Here is a 21,702-nt window from a genome sequence, read left to right as displayed (position 1 = left end):
ACTCTGTTACAAACCAAATATGAAACTGCAGCGTGAGCCTGTGGCCATCCAAGGAAAACCACGCGGCCCAGCAAGCAGGCGGCTGCTTCCGAGTTCGCCCATGATGCCTGGCGGCTCTGTGCTCATTTGCGCATCTGCTGGCTCTGCTTGGCCAAGCGGCCACAGGCCCCAGAGAGCCCAAAAAAGTTAGTCGGAAAAAATGGAAAAGCAGGAAGGAGAGAAGCCATTGATTTGTGGGGTCGTTGTTGATGTTGGGTGTATTTTTGGTCAACTGGCAGAGCCATGATTCAGTTTTGGCGGAGGGACATCTGCATCCAGCTTTTGAGGGGCCGCCAGCATTGCTTAGGGGCCTCGCTGCCTGGATGGAAGGATGCTCAGGGCTTCCGCCCAGCCGGGTCCTAGGACCCTGTTCCAGCCCCAGCTGCTCCATGAGTCATTGTGCAGCTGGGCCTGGCAGCACCTCAGGACCCCAGGTAGGGTGCCGGGGCAACTGTCCTGATGTGTTGTCCCAGCCTCAGCTGTTCCCAGCCCCAGATGCGGCACAGCAGAGCAGGCCAGATGGCAGGGGGCTCAACGGGAAAGCCAGCCTTGTGTGGCAGCTGGGGGAGGCCCACATTCACCACGGCAGCCAGGACAGCACCAATGCCCAGGCATGGGCTCTGGAGTGGACTGTCAGGTGGCCAGCTGTCCCCTGGCAGAGGCTGTCCCAGCAGCTGCAAGAGGCTGGCGGCACCATGCAGGTCCCAGGCCAGGGGCACACCACGAGCAGCCAGGAGACACGAACAGCTAAGGCCCTGGGGGTGCTTGGGAGCACCTGCTGGCTGAACCTAGACAGGTGGTGGGTCAAGGTCAGGGCCTGCAGGCAGGCGCAGGGAGGAGACCCCACCCTCCCAACAGACACCACTGAGTGACAGCAGCACATGATCCTTCAGCTGTCGCTAGCTTTATTTTCTTGTTCAGAAGGCAAAACATTTCTTTATAAAAATACTAAAAGAATACAGGAGTGCATCAAGTAGAAAAGGTGAAGGCCCCTCGCTTCCCATGGCTGCACTGCAGGTCAGGGCTGCCAAGAGCGCAGCTTGCGCCCTGGGCTGCACACGTACAGGCGTACAGGGCGCACGCTGCCTTCCCGCCAAAGACGGGGCCCGACTCCCAGCTCCCCACTTGATCCCTCACAGCTTGCTCCGCGGTACACAGACCCACGTCACCCCTCTGAGCGGTAACTGGCTTCCCTTTCTCACTCGCATGCTGCTGTGGGAGCGTCCTGCACAGACGTCCTGCACGCCAGCCCGAGGACCTGGGCCGCAGAGACCCAGAGTGTCAGTGGGTCCTGCACGGGCAGATTAAAGGGTTCAGGGCTGGAGGTGTACCCCAGTAGAGAGGTCCTGGGTCAGTCCCCAGCACCAAAAAAACAGGAAATGTCATCAGAATTCCTCAGGCAGGGGATACTGTGGTTCGGGCCACTTGTGACCTGCATGAGCCTCGTGTGGCCTGGAGGGACAGGCAGAGGTGCCACTCTGCTGGTGGGTCACTTGCTTATTTTCTTGTGTGTGTCCTGCAGGTCATTGCAAATAACTAACCAAAGAAGCCTCTGGACATCAGAACTGGAAAGATGGCAGAAGCCAAATAATAATAAAGTGGCAATTACACGAATCGCATCTTGGTGAGACTTACTAGCAAACCATCCAAACCTGCACGACCCTGAAAACAGGGAGCAGCAAAGGTCAGGACCACTGAGGCCGCAGGGCCAGGGTGGGCTCTGGGCAAGCCCAGCACTGCCCCAGGGCACAGCACGGCCATCTGCACCTGGGGTGGGGTCCTTCGGCAAAGAAGGCACATGGGCGGCAGGGCGGGGACTCGGAAGACCTGGCTCTAGCCAGACATCTCCACTGGTGAACGTGTTCCTCTGGACAAGTCTCCCCCCACCTCCTGGGATGGAGTGGGGATCGAGTGAAATAAGACCCAGGGAAATGTCCCCCAAAGCAGAGTCTATAAGGAAGAAAAAAGCGCCAGAGCACAGCGAGGGGGGACAGGCCAGAGAGCCCACGTTCGCCTGAGGGTTAGTTGTTAAGACTAGATGATGCAGAGAGAGAGTGAGCCATTTCTGAAATTCCACTCTGCACGCAGGTCCCAGCTGCCCAGAGTCTAGCAGCCCGAGCTTGTTGATCTAAGGGAGATGCTGGTTTGTTTGTAGCCCCAAATCCCTGCAGATGGGTGACTCTCAAGCGTGGGTGGTTCTGTCCCCAGGGCACATCTGGCACTGTCTGAAGATATTTTTGGTTGGCATGACTCAGGACGCAGGGAGAGATGCCACTGTATCTGGAGGGGGGGCCTGGGCTGGGGCAAAACACAGACAAGCATCGGGAAGGCCCCCGGCGAAGGCGAAGGCGGACGGCCCACAAACGGCCAGAGGACGTGGGGTCGCAGGCCCCGTCACTAATCCAGGCTGGCCGCTGATGAAGAGTCACGTGGATCCACGACCTTCTGCCTCCTCTTCCACTGCTGGCCTCCGTCTCTGCTGGCCTCCGTCTCTGCTGGCCTCCGTCTCCAGGCTGCAAGCTGCTGGGGGCCTGGCTGCTGCCCGAGGGAAGGAGCAGGCCCCCCACAGGAGGCAGAATCCTCGACCCAGGAGGCCAGGCCTCACTGCCTCCAGGATGCAGCAGCAGGTCTTGGGTGGCGAGAGGCAGGGTCAGGGCCCCAGCCCCTTTAGGTCTTAAAGAAAAGTTTTTTCCGGAGGAAATTAAAACAACCAGGAATCTGTTTGTAAATTCCTCTCTCCGAAACAGAGTTAGCAACCTGCAAAAACACGACCACAGCGAGTCTGAGAGTTCAGTTTCCACCTGAAGCAAGCGGGCCGGCGGGGTTGGGGGTGCACTAAACCGGCCAGGGTGTGTGCGCACGCACGGTGCGGTGCTGTGGACTGAACCTGGTGCCCCTCTCATGCTGCCCAGAGCTACGCTCCCAGCCCTGTTGTTTTGATTTGCCACAGTCTTGGAGCAGGTGCAGAGGCTGGCCTCAAACTAGCCATTTTCCTGCCTCAGCCTCCCAAGTCGCTGGGATTACAGGCATGCGCCCCGCCCCCACGCCTGGCACTACTGCAAGTTTTAAGAACACAAAATGCAAAATTTCAAAACTCAACACTTCACAAAGTTCAAATCAGACCAAAAGCTTTGCATGAAGAAAGGTTGAAAGAAACCAGGACCAGGAATCACATGCACTGCTGGGCCCTGGCTGTCCCCTACAGGGCCCTAGGTGGTCTTAGAGGGTGACCCGCCAGGGCCGTGGCGCCTACACCCAGCATCTTGGGAGGTGGCTGCCTGTCTCCCTGGCTCTGCTCGCTGCACTTGGGCCAGAACCTCCCTCGGCAGCGAGCAGGGGCCCTTAGAGCCCCGCCCAGGGCTCAGAACACCGGGCGGAGCAGGAGGGACCCAGGTGCACCCCAGAGGCAGCCACATACTCTGGGCCCCTTGGAAGAAGCAACTGCTCCAAGTGGGGTGGGAACCATGGAGCAGGCCGCCCTCCCGCCTGTCTCCCTGGGACCTGATGCACCGTGGGACATCATGATGCTTGAGGTCAAGAATAAGACTATGCCAAGGTGGGAGGGTGTGGGGCCACAACCAGCCCTCAGGGGCCACGCTCTGACCACTGTGCCATCCCACCCTGGCAATGAGACAGCTGTCAGTGGGGACTCTCAGCCTGGGGCTCTCAGGAGGCAGGGCAGGTGGCCCTTGCAGGCCGGCACGTCCCTTGTCAAGAGAATCGAAGCCTCCGGCTCACAGCACACAGGGCCCGCCTGTCCTTTGTCTTTGGTTTGGGCCTGGTGTGCTGCCACCCGTGCCCCAGAGAGCGCGCTGCCCTCCAGAGGGAGCTGGCACCCACCCTGAGCAGCAGGGACTGCAGGTCTTCAGAGTGAGCCCAGCGCTCGAGCACGCCATCCAGGGTCTCGATGTACCAGGAGCCGCTGGAGGTGTCCCTCCAGGAGACGAAGCCTGCGGGGGAAGGCTGAGCTTGGCACGGCCACCTCCAGACTGGACCCGTCTGTGTGAGGCAGCAGCAGCCACGTCCCCATGGCCCTGTGCCATGGGTGACCTTACTGCACCCTTGTGACCACCTCCTGAGCTTGGCTGCAACTGGTTTCCCAGCAAGGAAACCGAGGCTCCAAGAGTCCATTGACTCACCAGGGAGGAAGGTAGTGTCTTGGTCCTTCCTTCCTCCTGTGCCCCACGACACGCCAGCCCCGAGGTAGGGTTACTATTCCTATTTTAAAGGTGAGGAGGCCAAGGCAGGGCTAGAGGAGCACGAGGCAGAGGCACACCAACCCAGTGACTGTGTGCCCCAGGCACCTTGCCCATCTCACCCTGAGCTGAGGCTCAGAGAGGTGAAGTCACCTGCTAAGGGTTACACAGGAATACTCCCCCAGGGATGCGCTCACCTGGGAAGGTCGAGTAGGACACAAGGATGTCACTGGGTGTGGGCAAACTCGACACCGCGTCCAGCTGGTCAGACGTCCTTGGGCCTTCCCGGAACGGGACGGCGTCTGGCTCAGGGTTGCTGCCAGAGACCCTGTCTCCAGAAGGGTGGGCCACCATAAACCCGTGGTCTTTCTGCTCTGCAGGAAGCAGGAACAAACACCTGTCACGAAGATATGCAGAACTTCTTCTTTTTTTTTTTTTTTTTTTTTTGCGGTGCTGGGGATTTGAACCCAGGCCTTGTGCTTGCAAGGCAGGCACTCTACCAAATGAGCTATCTCCCCAGCCCCGACATGCAGAACTTCTGAAAAAGAAAAGCCCTGGCCCCCGAAGTCGAAGCTGGTGAACTCTACGAAACACCCGAAGGACACTTGACACCAACCCTCAAACTTTTCCAAGAAATGAAGAAGGACTTCCTAACTCATTCTCCGAGGTCAGCATTCCCTGATACTAAAGCCAGGTGCTGAGATCCCAGGATAAACTGCAGACTAATGTCCCCAAGCACATGGATGCCACGTTCCTCAACGCTTGAGCAGCATATGAAACAGAGGGTACACCATGGCCAGGCGGGAGCTACTCCTGGAATGCAAGGACGGCTGGACGCTGAGAACGGATCCACATGACCCACATCAGCAGGAAGAAGGGAACCACGTGATCTCTCATGGGACACAGAAAAAGCATCTGACAGAACAAACAACCCTTCATGAGAAAAACACAGCAAACTAGGGACAGAGGAAACTACCTGAGTATAATAAAAGCCACGTGAGATCAGAGAGAGGAAAGGGACCCAGAGCATGAGAAGACAGAGGGGGAAGTGCTGGGAAGTGACCCTGGCCAAATGACATTGTTGTATTCTGTGCATGTATGAATGCGGAAAAACAAATCCCACCACTATGCACAACTCTAACGCACTAATTATAAAAAAGTGTAAAGGAAAAAAAAAACCCACAACGTGAAAAACCCACAGTGAACATCATACTCGATGGTGAGAGACTGAAAGCTGTTCCTCCAAGGTCAAGATCAAGGCAAGAATGACCGCTTTTGCCACCGCTATGCAACATGGTACTAAAGCTCTGACCACAGCAATTAGGCAAGAAAAAGAAAAGGCATCCAAAGTAGAAACTATCTCTGTTCACAGATGGTTTGATCTAATTATATAGACAATCCTAAAGATTACACCACGCACACTGTTAGAACTGGTCAAGATGGAATCAGCAAAGGAACAGGATACAAAGTCAACACACACACACACACACACACACTTAAAATAAACTGTACACAAACAATGAACAATCAGGAAAGGAAATTATGAAACCAATTCTAGCATCAAAACAAAAAGTTAGGAATTAACCAAGGAGGTAAAAGACCTGTACAATGAAAACAACAAAACACTGCTGAAAGAAATTAGAGACAGGGCTGGGGCTGTGGCTCAGGGGTAGAGCACTTGCCCAGCATGCATGAGGCACTGGGTTCAATTCTCAGCACCACATAAAAATACACAAGGTCCATCAACACCTAAAAAAAAAATTATTAAAAAAAATTAAAAACAGCATAAATAAATAGAAATACAACCCATGGTCATGGGTTAGGAAACTTAATATTGTTAGGACATCAATATGACTCAACACAGTTATAGATTAAATGCAATTTCCATCAAAAGCCCAATGATGTTTTTGAGAAATTTAAAAAAATCCTAAAATTCAAAAGAAATCTCAAGGGCTCCCAAAAAGTCAAAACAGTCTTGGGCAGGGGGTGGGGTGCATAAAACTGCAGAACTTCCGGAGTTCAAAACTTACTACAAAGTTCCAATGATCAAAAGATGTGGTGTTGGCATAAAGACAGACACAGAGACCAGTGGACTAGAATAGAGAGCCCCAGTATGGTCAAATGTTACTTCACAAGAGTGCCAAGATCTTTCAATGGGGGAAGGACAATATTAGCAAACATTGCTAGGAAAACTGGATAGCTACATGCAAAGGAATGAAGTTGGACCCTTCCTTAATACCATATACAAAAAAATTAAATCAGATCAAAGACCTAAATTCAAGACCTAAAACTATAAAACTCTTAGAAGAAAATGTAGGGCAAAATCTAGAACCATGAGCTAAGTAAATCTCTTTTTTCTATGAAATATCCAGCCTCAGGTATTCAATTATAGTAACAGAAAACTGACTAACATGTGGGAGATACCATAGGATGGCCAAAGGAGACAGGGATGAGCAGAGAGACTGTGTGAACAAGAGAGGAGACAGTGGGATCAAAGAGGGGCGTGTCAGGGAAAAGGGATAGGGAGGGTCATACAGGAATGCCAGCTGCCTCTCCACTCAGGTGTTGTCTTCACTCTAAAGTCTGATGTGCAGGCCTGGCCCACAGGGTTATGCACTGCATGCAAGGCTTGGTTCCTAGGCAGCCTCATTAGTTCAAAACTCCCTATAAAGCAAGACTAATTCCCCACAGAATAAACACACAGCAGGAGGGCTCCCTCCACTCACAGAACCCACAGCCACTGGGGCACCCTGTGCCTGCTGCCGCCCTCTCGGCATGCTGTCTGAAACTCAAGAAGGGTCACCCCAGAACTGACAGCGGGCCTAATCAGGGCAGCCACCTGGCTTCCGTCAAGTGTGTCACATGTGTCAGGCTGTGTCACGCTGACTCCATACCCACCGTTCAGCCCTGGAGCTGAGCTACCTCTTTATGGAGGGGTGGGGTGGATAACGTTGCAGGATTTTAAAATTATCTTAAATTATAACTGTGAGTTTTAAAATAGCAACACGAAATTCACCAAAAGCTGGGGCAGGGTTTCTGATGCACAGACACAGGACACCCTGCCGGACACTGGGCACGAGGGCAGTTCTGTATTTCAGCTCTCGGCTGACGTGGCGCCACCATGTGGCAACAGCACTAAACATCAGGCCGCGCAGCCTGATGGGGAAAGCGGACAGAAACTCCCCAGGGCAGGTTATTCACCACGCTCAGCTCTGAACTCTTGCTGCTCCAGTGAGTTCTGATTTGTCTTCGTGGTGGGAGTCTGCAGTATTTCAAATTTTACTCTTAAATATTCTATACAGTCCTATTTCAAACTCAAATAATTAGAATCCACGTGAGATACACCCAGACAGGTCTGTGGCAGGCCGGGGACGCAGTGGTAGGGCCTGGCCTGCCCCGGGAGGGCCGACCACATGAGAAAGTCCTGTGGCCAGCGAGCCCAGGGCCTGGGCGAGGGCGGGCCGGTGGGGGAAGACCCTGGAGCGGGGACAGTCGGCCAGGGACAGGGCCCGGCCGGCAGGAGCCTGGGACACCCAGGAAGGGTGAGCCACGCTGGGGGCAGGAGGCACCGCATGCCAGGTCGGGTGAGGGCACAGTGGCCTGGGCCAGGCCACCAAAGGCCCTGCAGACCCCACTAAGGGGTCCCAAGGGTGACACCACAGACATGCCCAGGACAAAGGTCCTCCCTGCTGCGAGAGTGGTGTGGCACCTGCACTGCCGAGAGCGGGCGTCCCGGCTCAGCGCCGCTCCTGACTCCCTACTTGCCTCACAGGATTCACAGGAGGCTACCAGCATCACTCACAGCACAGGACAGGTGAGGGCAAGGCCCCAGGAGCAGTAGCCCTCTGTCCTCCTGTTACCACGGCTGAGGAACCGTGCCGGTGACAGGAAGGGGCTCATAGGTGACACTGGGTCCTGGGGGGGCTGGGAGAGTCTGGTATCCAGCTATTCAATGAACCAGGCACGGAGCACCTGGATTAGGTAACGAAGGTGGACCAAGACACAGCACTGAGCGAAACTGCAAAACGTCCTTCCGGGTTCTTAAGTCACCACACCTTGGTTCTGGGGAATTCCAGCCCCAGGCTCTTCAGTTGGTCCTGTAGCTCAGCTGTGGCCTCTCTCTGAGACAGTGGAAATGGGGTCTCTCTAGGTGACGAAGGTCAAGGAAAGACGACCAGGAGAACAAAAAGACAGTGTCCACCCTCCCCACTGCCTTGTTTTTACCAAAATTCTGAAGTTGCCAACGTCACCGGAGCCCGTGACGTGACTGTGGCGCCCTTTTCAGTGCGGACTAGCCTGGGCCTCCTCGGGAAGGTGGAAGCCCTGCCACTCTGCGACGGCAACCGTGCCTGGAGTGGCCCGTGGACACAGGGCGCTGCCGGACGGGAGGGGGCCGGCGGAGGATGCACCCACAGGGGAGGCGCCACTTACCCCCACCGCAGGCCTGGATGAAAAAGAGCTTGGGCTTCCCCCCCAGGCTGGGGCAGCCGGTCCCGTTGAAGATGCTCACGATTCTCTCGACGGACACAGAGCGTCCGTCTGTGCCATAGACAGCGCCCGGGAACTGGTAGTGGCTGGCCTAGAAGACCAAGAACCCTGGTTACAAAACCAAGACACTGGCCTAGGAATCCAACGGCCTGTCAGAGGCTTTGTGGGGGCCACGCACTCAGAAGGTCACACTGGGGCTCCAGACTGATTGTGACAGAGCAGGTTGGTCCTGGAAGGGCCCTGAGCAGCGTCTGTCCCTGTAAAGGCCAGCTACTAAGAGTGCTGGCCAGCTGCTGCTAGACCAGAGGTTCCCAAAGTGTGCTCCCTGGACAGGCAGCGTCCACGTCACTCAGGGACTTTCAGGAAATGCAGATTCCCCGGCCCCGCCCAGTGGTCCACAACGGGCAGCCTGGCCTTGCAGCCCCTCCGACGCAGCTGAACGCGAGGACCGGCCAGCTCCGCTCCCACGCCCTGTGCACAGGACCACAGGGCGACCTGCCAAGGAGGCTCGGGACACACATCCGAGGGGCTGAGGCTTCGCAGGAGCACCCAGGCGACACCCTTGCTGCCACAGTGAGCGAAGGGCCCGAGGGCCGTGCCGGCTGGGGCAGCACAGGGTTCTGACTGGGAGGATGCCGGGCCGGGAGGAAATCCTGGCTTTTATGTGAAATGTGCCAGTTCTGAGAACACGGTGAAGCCACCGAGGGCCTCGAGGCCTCCAGGTGTGACTGTCGGTCTGTCCACAGACGAGGACTCCCAGGCCAGCCGGTGATAGGGCTTGGCCACGTGAGCCAGCACAGCACTGGCCGAGCCCTGAGCACGTCCCAGGGCCCGAGTCCCGCCCAGCAGACCTCGCGCGGAACCAGGGTGGAAGCTTCCAGAGCACAGTCGGACCCTCCCTGGTGTCCGGCGGGCTCCGCTCAGAAGGCCGCCCCACCCGGGGGCACATCCAACTCCTCAGAGGACCCGAGGGCTGGGAAGACCGCAGGAGGTGGACAGGGCTCCACAGCCCTTCTCTGCAGAGCCAAGGGTGCTGTGGACCCGAGAAGGGCACAGCTCTGCCCTGTGCCTGACGGGGGAGCAGGGTCGGGACAGAGGCCTCCTACCTGGCAGCCGTGAGAGAGGATGACCACCGCGCAGCAGTCCAGGGCACGGTGGTCCCGCCGGGCCAGCTGCACCAAAGCCTGGACCATGGCCTACAAGGGAGGGCTGAGGTGAGGCCGAGTGCTGACCACCAGACCGCCCGCCCACCCACCAGGCAGCACCAGCGCCTGCGGAGGGCCAGGGCCAGTGCTTGCCCTGCCAACCAAGGGCCAGTTCTGAGGAAACGGTCACCATGATCATCGCGATGGCCCCATTCTCAGGGAAAAGGTGCCAAGCTTGGGCGCTGTTCTCTTAATCACATGGCGGCCCTGCGCGGGGACTCCCTGGACGGGGCAGCTGAGGCCGGAGGTCACACAGCAGGCAGGCCAGCAGGCCACACGCCCTCCTGAGGGTAACCCTGGGCCACGCTCCCCATGGTTGTCCCCAGTCCGCTCCAGGGGTCCCTGCAGGGCGCTGCCCACTCTCCCCGGTGTCCCCACAGACAGTGACCAGGGACTGTACCTTGGCGGTCAGGTCGCACTTCACCTCCACGTTGAAATGCAGCGAGCGGAAGCGGCGCTGCATCTTCTCACAGTCCACGTTGGAGCCTGAGCGGGCGCCGAGCCCCGACGCGGGGGAGAAGCTCACGTTGTTGATGATGAGGCAGTGGCCGCAGGGCTCGGCGCTCAGCACGTAGGCCTGCCCGCGGACAGGGCCACCGTGAGCGCCGTCCACTCCCCGGAGGAGGCAACCCTGCTCCTCCCTCGGGATGGACGGCGGGGCAATGGGCGAAGCCGTGGGCACCCCTCCCACTGCAGGCCCCACCCGGGACTCCGGGGCAGAGAGGGACCGTGGGAGTCGCTGGGCACCGGCTGCCCCCACTGAGGGCCATGGGCTCAGAACTCCGTGCTCAGGGACCGGGACGCAGGCTTAGAAAGCCCACACCCCGCTGGGGCCCACCCAGGCCTCACACCGCAGCCGTGGCTCTCGCCCAGGGTGCCTGGGGGCATGTGGCAGCTGTGTCCCCAGACTTGGCAGGGGCCTGGCCTGGGGACACCTGAGGATGCCCCCTGGGCTCAGGCCCTGTAACCCCTGCCAGCAGCCTCTTCTTGTTCAGGGCACTTGCTGCTCCTTGGAAGCATCTTCCTTTGCCTGGCTTCTCTCCCCTGTCAGACTGAGGGCTCCCCAGGCTGGTGGCCCCCATCCCGGGGGCAGCACCCAGGAGCCACACAACAAATGGACAGGCGGCAACGAGAGCACGAGCTTGGCACGGAGCAGGTGCCGTGCCCACGCTCACGCACGTCCAGGTAGGTGGGACCTGACTTCACAGGGGTGAGGCAGACCCGCTCAATCCGCCAAGTCCAGGTCAGAGAGCCACAGAGGGCAGGCCAGCACCCGTTCCCCAGCTGGGCTGGGTCCCCGGGGCTCCCTGCAGGGAAGGGACAAGGCAGATGAGAGGGATAGGTCCCCAGTCTCAGGAAGACTCACCAAATCTACGTTTCCCCTCAACCTGTCCTGAGCACCTGGAGAGAAGAGAGAGAGGGAAACGTGAATGTTGGGGTCCACCAGGGAAAGGCCAAGGGAGCCCCCGCAAAACAGAGAGAGCAGAGACCTGGGGCCCCGGCAACGATGCCTAACACACAATCCTGACCCTCTGCACCCCAGGTGTATCTCCAAGAGGTCTACTCATAAACAAAGCCACCACCCAGCAACAAGCTGAGGGACACACAAACTGTGAGAACAGCCACGCAGCCCAAGACGGAACGAGCTACCCACGCACGCGATGCCACAGGCAACCGTAAGCCAGATGCTGTGCGCTGTAGACGGGGGTCCGGTTTACATGAAGTCCCACAACAGAAAGGGGTCAGAGACGGTCCAGGCAGCAGAGGCTCACTGCCTACAGGGACCACGGGCCTGCCACACAGTGGGTCCTCCAGAAATAGTTACAGAAGAATAAATGAGTAAAGATGACTCTGATTTCAATTAGCAAGAGTTCAAGTGGCCGCCAGCCTGTAAGGTTCTGAGACTTCTTTCGCTCTTCATTATTACTGTCATTAGAGCGCTCTACCACTGAGCCACAACCCAGCTCCCATTCTTCCCTTTCGAAGCACGGAGGCCACAGAGCTGTCTGGGAGCTGCAGGGGTGCCCTGTTCCTGTTCTGACCCAGGGTCCCTGCTGGGAACTACACCCTCCTGGTTTAACAGCTGCACTGAACAGCAGTCCTGGGGGCTTTAAATTAGACATGGCCAGGTGGGCACGGTAATGCACACCTGTAATCCCAGTGGCCCTGGAGGCTGAGACAGGAGGACCAAGAGTTCAAAGCCAGACTCAGCAAAAAGCAAGGCGCTAAGCAACTCAGTGAGACCCTGTCTCTAAATAAAATACAAAATAGGGCTGGGGGTGTGGCTCAGTGGTCGAGTGCCCCTGAGTTCAAGCCCCAGTATATATGTATAAATAAATGAATGAATAAATAAATAAGAGATGGGCTGACCTAGCCCAAGGACTCCTGTTAGTCCTCGGGGTTCATTATGAGAAAGTGTACTCATCCCCAAATTCCCACTGTACCCCCAAAACATGACCGGTATCCACTACTGAAGAATTCACTCGTTCCTGAATCCGCACTAAGGGCGCACAGAGCAGGCTCACAGGCTGCAGGCGCCTGGAGGGGCAAGTCAACACTGGGCACCAGAGGAGGGGTCCTCCAGGGTGGGCACCGCACCGGCACAGGGGAGGCCAGGACAGCAGGCTCCAGCTCAAGAGCAGCTTCTCCAAACTCGCGTTTGGCGGACACGGGACGACACATGCCCGTGGCTAAGTGTAAGGTGTATGTACAACAGAATCACTTACGGCCCACGTCCCTGGGCATGTGCGTGGCTCCAACAAAAGGAGGGGCCTCCGGGCCAGATGAAGCCTCCTTTCCTTTCCTTTCCTCTCTTCTCTTCTCCCTCCACCTGCCATGCTCTCTTTCTCTCTGTCATACTAAGGACTGAACGCAGGCTGCTCTACACTGCACTACATTCCAAACTTTTCACTTTTCATTTTGAGACAGGGTCTTGCTAAGTTGCCCAGCAGCCTCAAACTCACAATCCTCCTGCTTCAGACTCCGAGTGGTTGGGATTACAGGTGTGCACCATGACACCCAGCTACCATTTCTGATTTCAAATGACATGTGACTGCTCCTCTCTGCCACCCAGGAAAGGAAGGGTAGGTGCCAGAACTAGCCACTAGTGACCTAGCCGCTCAGCAGCCCTGGCATCCAGAAACCACAGAAGGAAGCGAGCTGACCGACCGGATCCAGGGCTCCTGCGTGAAGACCCTTCCCTGGCCTGCCTCACTCGTCCCTTGAGCTGTCCTTCCAGCAAGGAAGGGCTGTTGTTTATCCCTTCTGCCGGGGGAGCCTGAGTGGTGATGAGAGGAGGGCACAGCCACCAGCCAGGCAGTGCTGAAAAGCCAACTCTACTTTCAAGAAAATTCCAACCCAGATAGGACGCGGCAGAGAAAGTCATGGTGGTGTTTTATTTTTCTGTATCAACTTGAATGGGCAACAAGGTGCCCAGGTGTTTGGTCAGACGTTATTTCTGGGTGTGTTGGTGATGGTGCTTCTGGAGGAAATCAGCCTGGATCAGTGGGCTTAGTGGAGCGGACGGCCCTGCCCAGCATGGTGGGCGTCACCCACTCGCTGGGGGCCTGGGTGGAACAAAGGAGCAGAGGAAGGGAAATTTCGCTCTCTCCCTGCCTGCCTGCTGGAGCTGGGACGTCACTCCTCTGCCGCCAGACTGGGACCAACACTGTCACTGTGCTGGTTCTCAGGCTCTGGACTCAACCAGAACTACCTGACCAGCTCTGCCGGGTCTGCGGCTTGGCGACAGCAGGTCGTGGACTTAGCCTCCATAATCACAAGAGTCAATTCCTATGGTAAATTTCTTTCTAGATATGGATGTACCCAGAGACTCTGGGTCCTGATTCTCAGGAGAACCCTGCCTGATACAGCCACCAACAGCTCTCCCAGCTCCGCGCTGCAGGAGGTCCTGGCCGGGACAAGCAGCTACACATGAGCCATCACATCTGAAGCTAAGAAAGCTCATTCCAGGGGGCTGGGGATATAGCTCAGTTGGTAGAGTGCTTGCCTTACAAGCACAAGGCCCTGGGTTCAATCCCCAGCACTGGAAAAAAGAAAAAAAAAAAAGAAAAAGAAAGCTGCCCCCCTAAATTATAGAGAGAAAGCCACACTCTCCGGTGGGTCCTCCATGGCGGGACATACAGAGACAAGAAAGAAGATGAACCATTAGCTCTTTGAGGCAGTAGATGGAATGAGTGGGATCACAGAGCCAGAATGCCAAGGTTCAAATCCCAACTCTGCCATTTATCAGCTGTGTGACCCTGGGCAAGCTGCTCAAAGTCTGAGCCTCTATTCTCCCCATCTGCATCCAGGAGGAGAGGAGCAGCTACCAGCCTCACAGTTGTGGCGAGTTCCCACCTGATGAGCACTCGGTGCTGACATAGTTGAGAACTCAATAAAACTGAGCATGCCCACTTCTATTTTTTTTATTTTTTTTTACCCCCTGTGGTGCTGGGGATCGAACCCAGGGCCGTGTGCACGCGAGGCAGGCACCCCACTGACTGAGCCGTCTCCCTGCCCGCATGCCCACTTTTAAATCACTCACACACTCCAGAGCAGCAGGGGTACCGACCAGCACTCTGACATTTGGGGCCTGGTCACTCTGTTTTGGGCGGCTGTCCCATGCGTCACGGGATGTAGAGCAGCGTCCCTGGCCTGACCCACCTTGGGCTGTAATGCCCAGATGCACCTCTAGGTACTGCCAAACACCCTGGGGAGGGGGTCAGACGCACTGAGCGACAGCGCCCTTCCCATACCAACTTGGTGAAGGCGCTGCCAAGTGCTGCCAGCGGCCCTGCTTCCGACTGCCCAGGTTTTCCCACACTCGTCCACAGAATGAAACCCACCCCCGGAAACATTCCTGGACAGTGCCCGTGAACCCCACGCCCCGCACCTGAAGAGGACAGCTTGGCAGCATCCGGGTCGGAGCCCAGCTCCCTCCCCTACAAATGGGAGGTAACAGGGGTTGCCCTGCCCGCCGCTACCCAGCATCATCTGTTTGTTTCTTGAGGTTCGTTTTTTAGTGTTTGGGGGTTTGTTTTTTTGGTACTGGGGATGGAACCTCATGCTCTACCACTGGGCTCCATCCCAGCCCTTTTAATTTTATCTTGAGACAAGGTCTCACTAAGTTGCCCAGACTGGTCTCCAACTTCTGATCCTCCTGCCTCAGCCTTCCCAGTTGTGGGATTACAGGTGCCCACCACCCGCCTGGCCATGGCATAGTACCTAGGAAAAAACCAGCAGGCACCGCAAAGTGATATTCATATTTTCTATCACTGCTACCATCCATCTACCCTTAGGGTTAGGTGCCTACTAGGAACAACTTCATAACAAACAAGAAACAAAAATGCCTTACAAAAGAACAGGACGCTTCGAGTGCAGGTGGTGGGTCCGGAATGACTCAAACTGACACTGCTCAGAAATAGACAGCAACCAGGAACTCTGTTCTGCCTGCCTCCTTTCCGACAAGGCCACATGCATAGGAACAATTCTAGAACCTCCTTCACCATGTTTGCTGCTCTGCTTCAGCAGGCTGTCTAAAACCACCATTGCTCAGGTCAGATGCCACTTCTCACGCACTTCATAGGAAAACGAGTGACACATCCAAAAGGGCAGTCACCATTGGCAGGAAACTGGGGAACAGCCACCTCCACTCCCAGTTCATAAGGTTACAAACACGTTTTTGAAAGGAGATGGGAGCATCTATCAGAAGGAATAGCCCATGATTTCTCTTGAAGAGACATATCCCCTGTCAGAGGGAGAGACGTGCACATCCATAGCAGGAACAGCACCAGTGTCCACCAGGAGGGGAGGGACAAATGACACACGGTGGCCCGTATGGGGCTGCGGGAGAGCAGTGAGATGCGAGCCGTGGGTCAGCTCAGAGCAAACTGATCGATCCACAGCCCTGCCTCGGTGGCACCCCAAGGTCGGAAGAGACGGCCATTTCAGGACGCCTGCCTGATCTCAGCCCCGTAAACTCTTCCTCTAAGACGAGGAGGAAGGCAGAGGTGTCAGAAGGGGCCGACAGCTGAGACCAGCACCGAGCAGCGATTCCAGACCACAAAGTCAGGTGCTGAAGACTGGAGCCCCCCATAAATTCTGCAAAACCAGTTCCAATTGGGACCTGTCAGTCAGGCCACGATGACCAAGAGTTGCCCTTGGTTGTTGGCTAAGGTAGCCAATTCAGAGGCCAGAGGTGACATGTGGGCGGGACCTAACAAGCTCCCTCCTTCCCCAGTAAAGGCTGGGACACCAAGAAGTGAGCTGTCGCCCTCCTCCGAGAGGACTCGCTCTCTCCCTGGGGTGCTTTTCCCCCTTCCCCCTCTTCTTCTAATAAACCCTGCTGTACTTTGACCAAGTCTTGTGTCTTGCTTGACATCCTCTCACGCAAAGACACAAGAGCTGAGAACACAGTGTGACCTCCAGGAAGCTCCCCCTCAGGAATCATCTCGTCTCCACCGTCAGGGCTAGAGAGCGGTGCAGGAGGCCGGGCAGCAATCACTTCACTTCCACTTCCACTTCACACCAGCTGTGTGAGTTGGGGACAATCGTTTCTGAGTCTGTAATTTCACTGTGTTCAACAGTGAAATGGAAAAACCGCAGCACCTGCTTCACAAGAGTTGGCAGATTAGACTGAATCACTTACGCAAGCGCGGCGAACAGGGCCCGGCAGACAGCAAGTGTGCACCATGCTGGCCCTGCCATTGCTGTAACTGGCTCAGTGCCACCAGGAGTCCCCTAGCAACCACCAAAGAGGAAGCACGTGCCAGGTGCAATGGTGCGCACTGTAATCACAGCGAGGCAGAAGGCCAGGGCAGAGGATCCCAAGTTCAAGGCCAACCTGGGACGGTGAATGAGTTCCTGTCTCAAAAGTATGAAACAGGCTGGGGAAATAGCTCCATGGAACAGTTTCCCTGGCAGGGGTGGCAGGGGACATGAAATATCCATGGAAGCAAAACCCTGACAACAACCCGCATGGCCATCAACAAGAGGATGGTTAAATAAACTGGGCCATTCAGAACAGGAGCTGCCACCACCCGGCAGTAGAGAAGGAACTGCTGGCATGCACAGCACCATGGCTGGATCCCACAGACACGAGGACGGGAAGGAGCCGGACTTCAGGCGCTCAACACAGGACTGCGCTTTTGTCACAGTTCAAGCAAAAGGGACCAATGATGACAGAGACTGGAACAGCGACCGCCTCGGGCTGAGGGGTGAGACAGACTGGCAGAGCAGAGTCTCCTAAGACACTGCCTATCCTGAACCATGACAAGCTGAGAGGCAGTTACCTGTGTGCACATAGGAAAAAAGTCACCCAGCTGCACTCTGGGGATTTACGCACCTTACTGGATGTAACCTTGTGACCTTAGGCAAATTATTCTGCCTCCCTGGGCCTGTTTCCCTACATACAATGTGTAATGATACTGCCCTGCGGGGCTGCAGGGAGGGAAGGAGGTCGGCGCACACGCCATGCTGGGGCTTACTCCCAGCAAACAGAGGCCTTCCTCTTGCCACCAGCCACGGGCTAGTCCAAGCTACTCGCCAGGACCCAAAAGCAAATCCAGAACAACAGCTGGACCTAGACACTCTGATCAAAAACAGGGACGGGACGCCCACAATACACCTCAGCACCTGCTCTTCCGAGAACTGGCTGCCAAAATTACATCTCCTGAAGACCTACTAGAATGTTCCACCTATGACAATACCATAACTGAATTCTGAACCTCGGCCAACCCAGCTACCCAGTCACTCCCCAATGACTACACATCACGCCCACCCACCAACATCTGCTCAGTACTCACAGGCCTCACTGAATCCTCCAGAACCAATGTCCACTGGCCTGGGCGTTTCTGGACTGAGCGCAGCTGGCTGGAGCTCCTTGGGCCCCAGCACCACTGGGGTGAGGTTTCCTGGGGCTGGCTTCGCTGGGTCCAGCTTCATCGCATGCAGCTCCTCTGGCACAAGGTCCAGGGATCTGATGGCCTCAGGATCTCGCTTAACCGCTTGTCGACTTGTTCGCAGGAATGAAGCCAATGTGTCCTGGCCCGTGTCCTCTAAGCAGGAGATGAACAAAGGAAGGGCCTGCCTCCCTCGGCTCTCGAGATCTGTGATCAGCTGCCTGGCCTGGTCCCGGCGAGATCCAGAGCCTGCCCGCTGTTTATAGAGAAAGATCAGACATGTGTTACCTGGACACCTTCACGTGGCCTTCAACCTGTCCCCATTTCCCACCTGGAAGTCTAGACAGTCCGACAGGCAGGCAGAAACTGAGCTACAGGTGAGCCCATGCTCCTCCGCAGCCTTTGCTTATCTAGTCACGCAGCAACTCAGAGACACCTGCTATGTGCCAGTACTGTGCTAAGTGCTGAAGGCACAGGGACAGGGTCAGTCCTCGACGTGCAAACATTTAGTGGGGGTGCAGGGAGGCAAAGCACCAATGACACAACAAGGGAGAGCCCAGGGGCCTGTCAGGGTGCCAGGGCAGCCAACTCAGCCCTGGGGGTCAGGGAAGGCCCCAGGAATGGAAGGCTTAGCTGAGACCCCAGGGAAAATGAAGAAGTGAACGGTGAACCCACAGAAACCTAAGGGGAGGAGTAGGTAGTGGTGAACAATAAGACCTAAAACTCATCCTGAGAGATATGGGGAGCGACCTAAGAGTTTTCACAAGAAAGTGGCAGTGAGATCTGACTTTGAAAAAGTCAGGGCGGACAGGGAGGACAATGGAAAGGAGTGATCCACAGCCACCCCAGGAGGTGCCAAAGATGGCTGGAACAGAGAGAAATGAGAAGACAGAGTGGGAGGAGAATGCACAGGATGTAGGCACTGACTGGGTGGACTGTCAAGACGGACAGAGAGGGGCTGGGGTTGTGGCTCAGTGGTAGAGTGCCTGCCTGGCACGTGTCAGGCCCCGGGTTTGATCCTCAGCACTGCATATAAATAAATTAAATAAAAGATCCATTGACAACTAAAAAAAGTATTTAAAGGAAAAAAAAAAAAGACAGGAAGCTGGGGAAGATAAGATGCTGGTTATCTGATGCCCATTCTTGGAGACCCGGCACTGGACAAGTTCTTCAGGATCCAAAGGACAAAAAAAGTGGGGGGAGCCTCAAGATCCACAAGGATATGACGCCATCTTGTCCTCAAATATTCTACTGCAGCACTGTCCAGGATGACTTTCCATGGTGATGCAAACCTGCACCTGTGCTGTTCCACATGACAGTGACCAGGCACCTGTGGCTGCTGAGTGCTTGGAGCACACAGCTGAGGAGCCCCACTTTTAATTTATTTCATTTTAATTACTCCGAATATACATTTAAATAGCCATAGGTGGCTAATGACCTCCGCGACTCTGGGAAGGTAGGTGTCTCTTGCAAAACAGGTACCTGCAAACAGATCATGGTGTCGAGAGAGCTCTCAGCACTGCAGATGATGTTAAATGCACCATTTCATTTTCCTCCCCTCGACGACCTCAAAGGGCTAAGTTACAATTTCCCCACCTCACTCATGAGGGAAACGGAGTCGCAGACAGTTTTTTGTTTTCGTTGTTTTTGCTATTTACTAATACAGGTTGAGCAACCCTAATCTGAAAATCCAAAGTGCTCCAGAATTCTAAATTTTTGGAGCACCAACATGATGCCACAGTGGAAAATTTCACATCAAGAAACTTTACTTCATACACAAGGCTATGTAAAATATTAACTTAAAAATTATCTTTGGGAAAATAAATACTGTCAGTCAATGTGTATAAGGTGTATATGACACATAAATGAACTTTGCATTTAGACTTGGGATCCATCCCCAAGGTACTTCATTATGTACATACAAGTATTTCCAAATTCCCCCAAATCCAAAATCCAAAGCCTTTTGGTCCTAAGCATGTTGGATAAGGGATACTCAACCTGCATGTAACAAAGCAGGGTGTGGATCCAGATTCAACTGGGTCCAAAGCCTGTGTGCTTTCAGCCACACCAAGGATGGCAAAATGGCCACCCGTGGTTACCTGAAAAATTCTGAATTTGTTGCTAACATTTTAAGTAGGGGGAAAATGACAGAAATTGAGGTTCCCAGACTCTTTAAAAATGTGAAAGAGGTAACAACACTCAGCTAGAGATGAGGCAGAGGGCAGAGGTTACTCTACTGCCCACCCTTTAGCTTGTTGTCCCTGTGCATGTGCAAGGACTAGCTAGGACCTCAAACCCTTTCACTGCACAGTTTGGACCACACAGAAAGTTCTCCTAAACTTCTTTTAGTATTAATTGGTAATTATCTGTATGACACTTTTTCCTATTAAAGACACCTTCCCGGAACCAGGCCAAACTCCTGGATGATGCAAAAAATGGAGACTTGGCAAAGCAGCCCAGGATACCAGCCAGGGGCTTTATGCGGGCCATCAACACCCACTTCACCTCATGACAGGAAATACTCCTGTACCCTCACAGGCCTGTGGTGAGGGTCAAATTGGACAAAGATGTGAAAGTGCTTTTTTGGAAAACCTCAAATGTTTGACTTTATTATTCCCTCCATCACCTGCATCAGGTCCTCTCATGTTGTAATTTGGATGTGGTGCCCACCTCGCCAAAAGCTCACATGTGAGACAATGCAAGGTTTGGAGAAATGGTTGGGTACAGCCTTAACCTAATCGGTGAAGATTCCTGATGGGATTAACTTGAGTGGTAACTGCAGGCTGGGGGGTGTGGCAGGAGGAAGTGGTTCATTGGGGGCGTGGCTATTCGTATATATTTGTATTTGGTGAGTGGAGACAAGTTGTCTTTTCCGATCATCCAGTGAGCTGCTTCCCTCTGCACGCAAGATGTTCTGCCTCACCTGGCGCTCTGAGGAATGGAGCCTGCGGTGTCTGAAACTGTCAGCCCTCAAATAAACTTTTCCTCCTCTATAATTGTGCTGGTGGGGTCTTTTAGTCACAGTAGAGACAAAGCTAAAACATCTCGTTTTCAAAAACCTCTTACAAGACATCCACTAAACATAAGGGCCTGGTCGCAGGGAGCAAGGACACTCTGTGCCTGGCACACTTTTTCACAAACTCTATCTTACTTAGTCCTTGGGACGATATTACTGTTGCCCCATTTCTCAGAGGATAGTGACTCTATCTGGGAGGATGGATTCAGGGCCAGAAGTCTGACGCCAAAGTGGGTGTCCAGAACCCCCACGCTGCAGAATGAAATGCACACGCCTCCTTCCTCACAAGAAACGCAGGAGCAACAGGCATGCTGGCCGTGCAGGGCGTCCAACTGCTTAGCAGACACGCAACAAGAGGTGTTTGGGATTCTCTGGTTCCGCTGTAGGATTTTGTGGGCTCGATGTGGGGAGGAAAAACGGGCTCGCCACAGGAGGTGGGTACCGTACGGTGCGACGCGGAGAAAGGAAGGCGGGAGCAGGGCCCTCAGGTGGCGGCTTCGCAGCCCACCTGGCACATCCTCGCGGTTCCCACCTGCGCAGTGAAAGTCTGCGCCGCACGGGGAGCAGAGGACGCAGACCAGCAGGGGCAGGGCGTACCTGGATGTCCTCGATCATGTCGGGCGTGAAGAGCTCGCGATTCAGCAGAGCGTCCCAGAGCGGGGCCACCTGCAGCTCGCCCACCAGGCGCACCCGGCTCCGCCGCAGGAGCTGCCGGTCCGCTTCATCCATGGCGGGCAGAAGGCTGGACCCGGGAGCCCGTCGTCTTCCGGACCTCGGGGCCGCGCCCCGCGCCCCGTGCCCTCCACAGGCCCCACCCCGACACCCGGGTCCCGCCCGCGCATCGCCCCGCGCCCGGGAGC

At 55.4% G+C, this 21,702-nt stretch overlaps 1 protein-coding gene and 1 non-coding gene across 2 annotated transcripts; one reads left to right on the top strand and one right to left on the bottom strand.

Annotated features, from left to right (window-relative positions):
• Window positions 1-927: 927 nt before the first annotated feature.
• Casp9 (caspase 9) lies at window positions 928-21,702 on the bottom strand. The gene is made up of 9 exons (XM_047527788.1): window positions 21,440-21,702; window positions 17,731-18,082; window positions 11,295-11,329; window positions 10,329-10,505; window positions 9,830-9,919; window positions 8,667-8,814; window positions 4,433-4,609; window positions 3,880-3,989; window positions 928-2,796 (listed from the first exon to the last, which is right to left on the bottom strand). Exons 1-9 carry the CDS (start codon window positions 21,569-21,571, stop codon window positions 2,707-2,709), a joined length of 1,311 nt encoding a protein of 436 aa, XP_047383744.1. The 5' UTR covers window positions 21,572-21,702; the 3' UTR covers window positions 928-2,706.
• Trnav-uac (transfer RNA valine (anticodon UAC)) lies at window positions 13,892-13,977 on the top strand. The gene has a single exon. It is a non-coding gene; the product is annotated as a tRNA-Val (tRNA).

The sequence above is a fragment of the Sciurus carolinensis genome, chromosome 1 (genome assembly GCF_902686445.1).
Source record: "Sciurus carolinensis chromosome 1, mSciCar1.2, whole genome shotgun sequence".
Taxonomy (NCBI): Eukaryota; Metazoa; Chordata; class Mammalia; order Rodentia; family Sciuridae; genus Sciurus; species Sciurus carolinensis.
Note: the sequence above shows the minus strand (reverse complement) of the source record. Positions and strands in the feature narration are given on the sequence as shown.